We start from the raw sequence: 12,105 nt of genomic DNA on the forward strand, positions 1-12,105 counted from the left end.
CGCACAGCCTCTAACGCAAAACTCGTAATCTAGCCGATTGTATCTTAATGCCCTGCAATATAAATTCCTTTTCACATTTGATTCTTTTTTTACCAATTAACAAGTTATGTCTAAGATACTTAAACACATTTAAAAACAATACACGATCTAATCAAAAGCATATACTGTTAGACATTCGCTCTATAATAGGATATATTCTGGATACTAAGGCCTATGATAACAAATCATTAGAAAAATATAGTTAGATCGAAATCTTCATTCACGATCCCACACGCCCATTTCTTTAAAGATATTATTTTCATAGACAACACGTTCCTCAAATTCATTCATGAATAGATTGGCATATGATGGAGCGACATTGGACCCCATAACTGTACCCTTTCTTTGAACATACCGGGTGTCTAGACTTAGGTGGAACTACTAGGAAGGTAAGGCCATAACTGTACCCTTTCTTTGAACATACCGGGTGTCTAGACTTAGGTGGAACTACTAGGAAGGTAAGGCCATAACTGTACCCATTCTTTGAACATACCAGATGTCTAGACTTAGGTGGAACTACTAGGAAGGTAAGGCCATAACTGTACCCTTTCTTTGAACATACCGGGTGTCTAGACTTAGGTGGAACTACTAGGAAGGTAAGGCCATAACTGTACCCTTTCTTTGAACATACCGGGTGTCTAGACTTAGGTGGAACTACTAGGAAGGTAAGGCCATAACTGTACCCTTTCTTTGAACATACCAGGTGTCTAGACTTAGGTGGAACTACTAGGAAGGTAAGGCCATAACTGTACCCTTTCTTTGAACATACCAGGTGTCTAGACTTAGGTGGAACTACTTGGAAGGTAAGGGATAGGTTGAGCCAGCAAAGGTCAAACATCAGATGCGGTAATGTAGAAGCCCATTTTATCGATAAGGGACACAATATGAGTCAGTTAAGGTGGCAAGTAATTGATCAGGTAGGGCCACAAAGAAGTGAATTAGATAGGGAAAAACTCCTCAAACAGAGGTAGATGCAATAGATACACAGATTGGAAACACTTAGACCCAAGGGCCTGAATAAAGATTACAATCTAACTATATTTTTCTAATGATTTGTTATCATAGGCCTTAGTATCCAGAATGTATCCTATTATAGAGCGAAAGTCTAACAGAATATGCTTTTGATTAGATCGTGTATTGATTTTAAATGTGTATAAGTATCTTAGACATAACTTGTTAATTGGTAAAAAAAGAATCAAATGTGGAAAGGAATTTATATTGCAGGGCATTAAGATACTATCGGCTGGATTACGAGCTTTGCATTAAGCTGAAAAAGCAGCGTTAAAAGGTACAAACACTGATTTTTCACTACCGCTGGTATTACGAGTCTTGCAGGTTTAGGGGCACCGCACACTTTTTTGGCCTTACCACAAATCAACTTACGCAAAGTTCATAAAACCGTTATATGGCACTTCCATAGCGCTGATATTACGAGTTTATCCTGGGAGGCCAAAAAATGAGCGGTACACCCTCTACCTCCAAGATTCCTAACGCATTTTAAAGTCAGTAGTTATCAGTTTTACACTACAACGCTGTAGCATAAAACTCATAACTAAAGTGCTAAAAAGTACACTAACACCCATAAACTACCTATTAACCCCTAAACCGAGGCCCTCCCGCATCGCAAACAGTATAATAAAAATTATTAACCCCTAATCTGCCGCTCCGGACATCGCCGCCACTAGAATAAACATATTAACCCCTAAACCGCCGCACAAACACTAGTTACATATTATTAACCCCTAATCTGCCACCCCTAACATCGCCACCACCTACATTATACTTACTAACCCCTAATCTTCCGCTCCAGACATCGCCGCAACCTACATTATATTTATTTACCCCTAATCTGCTGCCCCGACATCGTTGCCACCTACCTACATTTATTAACCCCTAATCTGCCGTCCCCGCCACTATTCTAAATTTATTAACCCTTTAAACCTAAGTCTAACCCTAATCCTAACACCCCCTAATTTAAATAAAATTACTATCATTAACTAAATTATTCCTATTTAAAACTAAATACTTACCTGTAAAATAAACCCTAAGCTAGCTACAATATAACAAATAGTTACATTGTAGCTATCTTAGGGTTTATTTTTATTTTACAGGCAAGTTTGTATTTATTTTAACTAGGTAGAATAGTTAGTACATAGTTATTAACTATTTACTAACTACCTAGTTAAAATAAATACACTAAATTACAGAAAATAAAAAACAAATTACAAGATCTTTAAACTAATTACACCTAATCTAATCCCCCTAACAAAATAAAAAAGCCCCCCCCAAAATAAAAAAAAAAACCCTAGCCTAAACTAAACTAAACTACCAATAGCCCTTAAAAGGGCCTTTTGCAGGGCATTGCCCCCCAAAAATCAGCTCTTTTACCTGTAAAAAAAATATAGAAACAAACCCCCCAACAGTAAAACCCACCACCCACACAACCAACCCCCCAAATAAAAGCCTAACTAAAATAACCTAAGCTCCCCATTGCCCTGAAAAGGGCATTTGAATGGGCATTGCCCTTAAAAGGGCATTTAGCTCTATTGCTGCCCAAAGCCCTAACCTAAAAATAAAACCCACCAATACACCCTTAAAAAATCCTAACACTAACCCCCGAAGATTCACTTACTAGGAGAAGTCTTCATCCAAGACGTCGATTGAAGAGGATGCTCCATGCCGGATGTCTTGAAGATGGAGCCGATCCGCGTCGGAAGGATGAAGATAGAAGATTCAGTCTGGATGAAGACTTCTGCCTGCCTGGAGGACCACTTCTGCCCATCTGGAGGACCACTTCTGCTGGCTTCGTTGAGGACATCTTGCAGCTTGGATGAAGACTTCTCCCGGGAAGTGAATCTTTGGGGGTTAGTGTTAGGATTTTTTAAGGGTGTATTGGGTGGGTTTATTTTTTAGGTTAGGGCTTTGGGCTGCAATAGAGCTAAATGCCCTTTTAAGGGGCAATGCCCATCCAAATGCCCTTTTCAGGGCAATGGGGAGCTTAGGTTTTTTGAGTTAGGATTTTATTTGGGGGGTTGGTTGTGTGGGTGGTGGATTTTACTTTTATTTTTTTTTTTTTTACAGGTAAAAGAGCTGATTTCTTTGGGACAATGCCCCGCAACAGGGCTATTGGTAGATTAGTTTAGGCTAGGGTTTTTTATTTATTTTGATACGTCTATTAGATTAGATTAATTTAATTTATTTAATTGTATTTAATGTAGAGAATTATTTAATTGTAGTGTAGTGTTAGGTATTAGTGTAACTTAGGTTAGGTTTTATTTTACAGGTAAATTTGTATTTATTTTAGCTAGGTAGTTAGTAAATAGCTAATAACTATTTAGTAACTATTTTACCTAGTTAAAATAAATACAAACTTGCCTGTAAAATAAAAACAAACCCTAAGCTAGTTACAATGTAACTATTAGTTATATTGTAGCTATCTTAGGGTTTATTTTATAGGTAAGTATTTAGTTTTAATAATTTAGTTAATGTTAGGAATTTTATTTAGATTTATTACAATTATATTTAAGTTAGGGGGTGTTAGGGTTAGACTTAGGTTTAGGGGTTAATAAATTTAGAATAGTGGCGGAGATGTTGGGGGCAGCAGATTAGGGATTTACAAATGTAGGTAGGTTGCGGCGACATTGGGGGAGGGAGATTAGGGGTTAATAAATATAATGTAGGTGTCGGCTATGTTGGGAGCAGCAGATTAGGGGTTCATAAGTATAATGTAGGTGGCAACGATGTCCGGAGCGGCAGATTAGGGGTTAATAAATATAATGTAGGTGTTGGCGATGTCGGGGGCGGCAGATTAGGGGTTAATAAGTGTAAGATTAGGGGTGTTTAGAGTCGGGGTTCATGTTAGGGTGTTAGGTGTAAACATAACTTTAGTTTCCCCATAGGGGATTATACGCTGCTTTTTTGCAGGTGTTAGACTTTTTCTCAGCTGGCTCTCCCCATTGATATCTATGGGGAAATCGTGCACGAGCACGTACAACCAGCTCACTGCTGACTTAAGCAGCACTGGTATTGGAGTGCAGTGTGGAGCACAATTTTGCTCTATGCTCACTTCTTGCCTTTTAACGCTGGGTTTGTAAAAGCTGCGGTAAGTGAGCGGTGAGAAAAAAACTGCACGTTAGCACCGCACAGCTCCTATTACAAAACTTGTAATCTGGCCGATTGTTTGTATAGTCGCAGTTACCTATAGAATCCAGTAGATGGCAGTAGATACTACGAAGTGGAGTATCTGGTGCCAAAATGCCTTTAAAAGTTGTTTGTAAAAGATTGCACAAATTGTATGATTAAGGGGACAACCCCGAAACGTCACTTTTTCGTTCACCCTGTTTCTTATAAAGTGAACTTTTATTATAGTGCTGTGGACCGACCATTGATTGATTAGCTGTGTGGGGAACTTAGCAGCAACCCCAGGTCTTCACGAGCACACTCCACCAGGGGCTGTATCACTTGGAGTATATACACTTCAGAGTAAGTGCTATTGCATTGTCTTTTTATAGTGTACTTGTTGTGTATGGAATTCTATTGTATTTAATGATCCTTTTAACACATGGACTAGTTTTATCTGCTGAAAACCCTGTGCGACCAGACTGATATGACTCTCACAAGCATAGACATCAGTCCCCATGTTATTTTATGGAACCCATTTACTAAATAATCTAGAAATGTATGAACTTTAGGGAATTGGCTTCATTGAATACAAAAGGATTGGAGAAGCTAGTGAGATTGGAGAGAACTAGAAAGATTGGAGAGAGCTAGTGAGATTGGAGAGGCTAGTGAAATTAGAGAGAGCTAGTGAGATTTGAGAGAGCTAGTGAGATTTGAGAGAGCTAGTGAGATTGGAGAGGCTAGTGAGATTGGAGAGGCTAGTGAAATTAGAGAGAGCTAGTGAGATTTGAGAGAGCTAGTGAGATTGGAGAGGCTAGTGAAATTAGAGAGAGCTAGTGAGATTGGAGAAAGCTAGTGAGATTGGAGAGGCTAGTGAGATTGCAGAGAGCTAGTGAGATTGGAGAGAGCTAGTGAGATCGGAGAGACTAGTAAGATTGGAAAAGCTAGTGAGATTGGAGAGGCTAGTGAGATTGCAGAGAGCTAGTGAGATTGGAGAGAGCTAGTGAGATGGGAGAGACTAGTGAGATTGGAGAGGCTAGTGAGATTGGAGAGGCTAGTGAGATGGGAGAGGCTAGTGAGATTGGAGAGGCTAGTGAGATTGGAGAGGCTAGTGAGATTGGAGAGGCTAGTGAGATTGAAGAGGCTAGTGAGATTGGAGAGGCTAGTGAGATTGGAGAGGCTAGTGAGATTGGAGAGGCTAGTGAGATTGGAGAGGCTAGTGAAATTAGAGAGAGCTAGTGAGATTTGAGAGAGCTAGTGAGATTGGAGAAAGCAATTGAGATTGGAGAGAGCTAGTGAGATTGGAGAGGCTAGTGAAATTAGAGAGAGCTAGTGAGATTTGAGAGAGCTAGTGAGATTTGAGAGAGCTAGTGAGATTGGAGAAAGCAATTGAGATTGGAGAGAGCTAGTGAGATTGGAGAGGCTAGTGAGATTGGAGAGAGCTAGTGAGATTGGAGAGAGCTAGTGAGATTGGAGAGGCTAGTGAGATTGGAGAGAGCTAGTGAGATTGGAGGAGAGGCTAGTGAGATTGGAGAGAGCTAGTGATATTGGAGAGAGCTAGTGAGATTGGAGAGACTAGTAAGATTGGAAAAGCTAGTAAGATTGGAAAAGCTAGTGAGATTGGAGAGAGCTAGTGAGATTGGAGAGGCTAGTGAGATTGGAGAGAGCTAGTGAGATTGGAGAGGCTAGTGAGATTGGAGAGAGCTAGTGAGATTGGAGAGAGCTAGTGAGATTGGAGAGGCTAGTGAGATTGGAGAGAGCTAGTGAGATTGGAGAGAGCTAGTGAGATTGGAGAGAGCTAGTGAGATTGGAGAGGCTAGTGAGATTGGAGAGAGCTAGTGAGATTGGAGAGAGCTAGTGAGATTGGAGAGACTAGTAAGATTGGAAAAGCTAGTGAGATTGGAGAGGCTAGTGAGATTGGAGAGGCTAGTGAGATTGGAGAGAGCTAGTGAGATTGGAGAGGCTAGTGAGATTGGAGAGAGCTAGTGAGATTGGAGAGAGCTAGTGAGATTGGAGAGACTAGTAAGATTGGAAAAGCTAGTGAGATTGGAGAGGCTAGTGAGATTGGAGAGGCTAGTGAGATTGGAGAGGCTAGTGAGATTGGAGAGAGCTAGTGAGATTGGAGAAAGCAATTGAGATTGGAGAGAGCTAATGAGATTGGAGAGACTAGTAAGATTGGAGAGGCTAGTGAGATTGGAGAGGCTAGTGAGATTGGAGAGGCTAGTGAGATTGGAGAGGCTAGTGAGATTGGAGAGGCTAGTGAGATTGGAGAGGCTAGTGAGATTGGAGAGGCTAGTGAGATTGGAGAGAGCTAGTGAGATTGGAGAGAGCTAGTGAGATTGGAGAGAGCTGTTAGTATATCCGGACAAGACATGTGCAAGGAGAGGACAGGCAGAGAAAGATATCAGACAATCCTGTTGTCCCCATTCTGGTAGAGGGTATATAGTGGTTGCCATCTCACCTTGTTACTGAAGCACTTTTCGATGGTAAACTGCTCAGTGTCTGCGGCAATACGGTTGTTACCGAGTATGGTGTAGACCAAGATATGAGCCAACGGGGACATGTGAGCGGTGACCAGTAGAGGGAGCTCTAATGTACCCATTGCCACTGTCCATAGAGAGAGAGAGCTCAGTTATTATGAGTGATTTTCTACAGTAGCCAATAAAACCCAACTGTGTTTTCAACGTACGAGTGTTTGTATTGGGACACACTTCATATACTTATATACATAATTCCCCATAAAGGGCCAGATTACAAGTGGAGCGCTAATTTACACTCCCACGTTAACTGTTAGAAGTTCGACTTTTTGCGTGACACGGGTTGTGCTCATATTATGAGTGGAAAGTAAACTGTTTTCGCTTGCCCGCTCACCCAAAGAGAGCAAAAAGCCAAACTTACAGTAGACTATCGCATGCCTTTTAACGTCCCCCCCCATAGAAGTCAATAGAGACAAAAAAGTGGAAGAAACCTAACACCCTACTCATGCGCAAACCCAATTGCATATTGTCAAATGCGCCAACCCAACAGAAAAATATTAATATTTCACATTCCAATGTTCTTTACATAAAATAATTAGTTATTTTTATTCATAAATAAATATCTGATGGTATTTTGGTACATTATATATCTATACCTATTTATAAATACATATAAACAACATATTCTGCTATGTGATGAACATTGGAGTGTAAAAAATTCAAATTTCCACTGAACAATAAAATCTATCTGCACATCAAATGTAACCTAAAGGGACAGTCTACACCAGAATTGTTATTGTTTAAAAAGATAGATAATCCCTTTATTACCCATTCCCCAGTTTTGCACAACCAACACTTTTATATTAATATACTTTTTACCTCTGAGATTACCCTGTATCTAAGCCTCTGCAGACTGCCCCTTATCTCAGTTATATTAATATACTTTTTACCTCTGTGATTACCTTGTATCTAAGCATCTGCAGACTGCCCCTTATCTCAGTTATATTAATATACTTTTTACCTCTGTGATTACCTTGTATCTAAGCCTCTGCAGACTGCCCCTTATCTCAGTTATATTAATATACTTTTTACCTCTGTGATTACCTTGTATCTAAGCCTCTGCAGACTGCCCTTTATCTCAGTTATATTAATATACTTTTTACCTCTGTGATTACCTTGTATCTAATCCTCTGCTGACTGTCCCTTATCTCAGTTATATTAATACACTTTTTCCTCAGTGATTACCCGGTATCTAATCCTCGGCAGACTGTCCCTTATCTCAGTTATATTAATACTCTTTTTACCTCTGTGATTACCTCTGTGATTACCTTGTATCTAACCCTCTGCAGACTGTCCCTTATCTCAGTTATATTAATACACTTTTTACCTCAGTGATTACCCGGTATCTAATCCTCGGCAGACTGTCCCTTATCTCAGTTATATTAATATACTTTTTACCTCTGTGATTACCCTGTATCTAAGCCTCTGCAGACTGCTCCTTATCTCAGTTATATTAATATATTTTTTACCTCTGTGATTACCCTGTATCTAAGCCTCTGCAGACTGCTCCTTATCTCAGTTATATTAATATACTTTTTACCTCTGTGATTACCCTGTATCTAAGCCTCTGCAGACTGCCCCTTATCTCAGTTATATTAATATACATTTTACCTCTGTGATTACCTTGTATCTAAGCATCTGCAGACTGCCCCTTATCTCAGTTATATTAATATACTTTTTACCTCTGTGATTACCTTGTATCTAAGCCTCTGCAGACTGCCCCTTATCTCAGTTATATTAATATACTTTTTACCTCAGTGATTACCTTGTATCTAAGCCTCTGCAGACTGCCCCTTATCTCAGTTATATTAATATACTTTTTACCTCTGTGATTACCTTGTATCTAAGCCTCTGCAGACTGTCCCTTATCTCAGTTACATTAATATACTTTTTACCTCAGTGATTACCTTATATCTAAGCCTCTGCAGACTGCTCCTTATCTCAGTTATATTAATATACTTTTTACCTCTGTAATTACCTTGTATCTAAGCCTCTGCAGACTGCTCCTTATCTCAGTTATATTAATACACTTTTTACCTCTGTGATTACCTTGTATCTAAGCCTCTGCAGACTGCCCCATATCTCAGTTATATTAATAAAATTTTACCTCTGTGATTACCTTGTATCTAAGCCTCTGCAGACTGCCCCTTATCTCAGCTATATTAATATACTTTTTACCTCAGTGATTACCTTGTATCTAAGCCTCTGCAGACTGCCCTTTATCTCAGTTATATTAATATACTTTTTACCTCTGTGGTTACCTTGTATCTAAGCCTCTGCAGACTGCCCCCTTATCTCAGTTATATAAATATACTTTTTACCTCTGTGATTACCCTGTATCTAAGCCTCTGCAGACTGCCCCGTATCTCAGTTATATTAATATATTTTTACCTCTGTGATTACCTTGTATCTAATCCTCTGCTGACTGTCCCTTATCTCAGTTATATTAATGCACTTTTTCCTCAGTGATTACCCGGTATCTAATCCTCGGCAGACTGTCCCTTATCTCAGTTATATAAATACTCTTTTTACCTCTGTGATTACCTCTGTGATTACCTTGTATCTAACCCTCTGCAGACTGTCCCTTATCTCAGTTATATTAATACACTTTTTACCTCAGTGATTACCCGGTATCTAATCCTCGGCAGACTGTCCCTTATCTCAGTTATATTAATATACTTTTTACCTCTGTGATTACCCTGTATCTAAGCCTCTGCAAACTGCTCCTTATCTCAGTTATATTAATATATTTTTTTACCTCTGTGATTACCCTGTATCTAAGCCTCTGCAGACTGCTCCTTATCTCAGTTATATTAATATACATTTTACCTCTGTGATTACCTTGTATCTAAGCCTCTGCAGACTGCCCCTTATCTCAGTTATATTAATATACTTTTTACCTCTGTGATTACCTTGCATCTAAGCCTCTGCAGACTGCCCCTTATCTCAGTTATATTAATATACTTTTTACCTCTGTGATTACCCTGTATCTAACCCTCTATCTAACCCATTGCAGACTGCCCCTTATCTCAATTATATTAATATACTTTTTACCTCTGTGATTACCTTGTATCTAATCCTCTGCAGACTGTCCCTTATCTCAGTTATATTAATACTCTTTTTCCTCAGTGATTACCTGGTATCCAATCCTCGGCAGACTGTCCCTTATCTCAGTTATATTAATACTCTTTTTACCTCTGTGATTACCTTGTATCTAACCCTCTGCAGACTGTCCCTTATCTCAGTTATATTAATACACTTTTTACCTCAGTGATTACCCGGTATCTAATCCTCGGCAGACTGTCCCTTATCTCAGTTATATTAATACTCTTTTTACCTCTGTGATTACCTTGTATCTAACCCTCTGCAGACTGTCCCTTATCTCAGTTATATTAATACACTTTTTACCTCAGTGATTACCCGGTATCTAATCCTCGGCAGACTGTCCCTTATCTCAGTTATATTAATACTCTTTTTACCTCTGTGATTATCTTGTATCTAAGCCTCTGCAGACTGCCCCTTATCTCAGTTATATAAATACAATTTTTACCTCTGTGATTACCCTTTATCTAAGCCTCTGCAGACTGCTCCTAATCTCAGTTATATTAATATACTTTTTACCTCTGTGATTACCCTGTATCTAAGCCTCTGCAGACTGCTCCTTATCTCAGTTATATTAATATACTTTTTACCTCTGTGATTGCCTGGTATCTAAGCCTCTGCAGACTGCTCCTTATCTCAGTTATATTAATATACTTTTTACTTCTGTGATTACCTTGTATCTAAGCCTCTGCAGACTGCTCCTTATCTCAGTTATATTAATATTTTTTTTACCACTGTGATTACCTTGTATCTAACCATCTACAGACTGCCCTTTATCTCAGTTATATTAATATACTTTTTACCTCTGTGATTACCTTGTATTTAACCTCTGCAGACTGCTCCTTATCTCAGATATATTAATATACTTTTTACCTCTGTGATTACCTTGTATCTAAGCCTCTTCAGACTGCTCCTTATCTTAGTTATATTAATATACTTTTTACCTCTGTGATTACCTTGTATCTAAGCCTCTGCAGACTGCCCCTTATCTCAGTTATATAAATATACTTTTTACCTCTGTGATTACCCTGTATCTAACCCTCTATCTAAGCCTCTGCAGACTGCTCCTTGTCTCAGTTATATTAATATACTTTTTACATCTGTGATTACCTTGTATCTAAGCCTCTGCAGACTGCCCCTTATCTCAGTTATATTAATATACTTTTTACCTCTGTGATTACCTTGTATCTAACACTCTATCTAACCCTCTGAAGACTGCCCCTTATCTCAGTTATATTAATACAATTTTTACCTCTGTGATTACCTTGTATCTAAGCCTCTGCAGACTGCCCCTTATCTCAGTTATATTAATATACGTTTTACCTCTGTGATTACCTTGTATCTAAGCCTCTGCAGACTGCCCATTATCTCAGTTATATTAATATACTTTTTTACCTCTGTGATAACTTTGTATCTAACCCTCAGCAGACTGCCCCTTATCTCAGTTATATTAATATACTTTTTACCTCTGTGATTACCCTGTATATAACCCTCTATCTAAGCCTCTGCAGACTGCTCCTTGTCTCAGTTATATTAATATACTTTTTACATCTGTGATTACCTTGTATCTAAGCCTCTGCAGACTGCCCCTTATCTCAGTTATATTAATATACTTTTTACCTCTGTGATTACCTTGTATCTAACCCTCTATCTAACCCTCTGAAGACTGCCCCTTATCTCAGTTATATTAATACAATTTTTACCTCTGTGATTACCTTGTATCTAAGCCTCTGCAGACTGCCCCTTATCTCAGTTATATTAATATACGTTTTACCTCTGTGATTACCTTGTATCTAAGCCTCTGCAGACTGCCCATTATCTCAGTTATATTAATATACTTTTTTACCTCTGTGATTACTTTGTATCTAAGCCTCTGCAGACTGCCCCTTATCTCAGTTATATTAATATACTTTTTACCTCTGTGATTACCCTGTATATAACCCTCTGCAGACTGCCCCTTATCTCAGTTATTTTAATATACTTTTTACCTCTGTGATTACCCTGTATCTAACCCTCTATCTAACCCTCTGCAGACTGCTCCTTATCTCAGTTATATGAATATACTTTTTACCTCTGTTATTACCTTTTATCTAAGTCTCTGCAGACTGCCCCTTATCTCAGTTATATTAATATACTTTTTACCTCTGTGATTACCTTGTATCTAAGCCTCTGCATACTGCTCCTTATCTCAGTTATATTAATATACTTTTTACCTCTGTTATTACCTTTTATCTAAGCCTCTGCAGACTGCCCCTTATCTCAGTTATATTAATACTCTTTTTACCTCTGTGATTACCTTGTATCTAAC

General features: G+C 38.7%; 1 protein-coding gene across 1 annotated transcript in view; it reads right to left on the reverse strand.

Annotated features, from left to right (window-relative positions):
- The window catches only part of LOC128640316 (alpha-2-macroglobulin-like protein 1), a gene marked incomplete in the record, with an annotated part of 543,542 nt that overhangs the window by 298,380 nt on the left and 233,057 nt on the right, over positions 1-12,105 (reverse strand). Inside the window, 1 exon segment of the mRNA XM_053692806.1 lies at positions 6,620-6,765. Coding sequence (XP_053548781.1) covers positions 6,620-6,765 — 146 coding nt within the window.

This window comes from Bombina bombina, chromosome 9 (assembly GCF_027579735.1).
Source record: "Bombina bombina isolate aBomBom1 chromosome 9, aBomBom1.pri, whole genome shotgun sequence".
Lineage (NCBI taxonomy): Eukaryota > Metazoa > Chordata > Amphibia > Anura > Bombinatoridae > Bombina > Bombina bombina.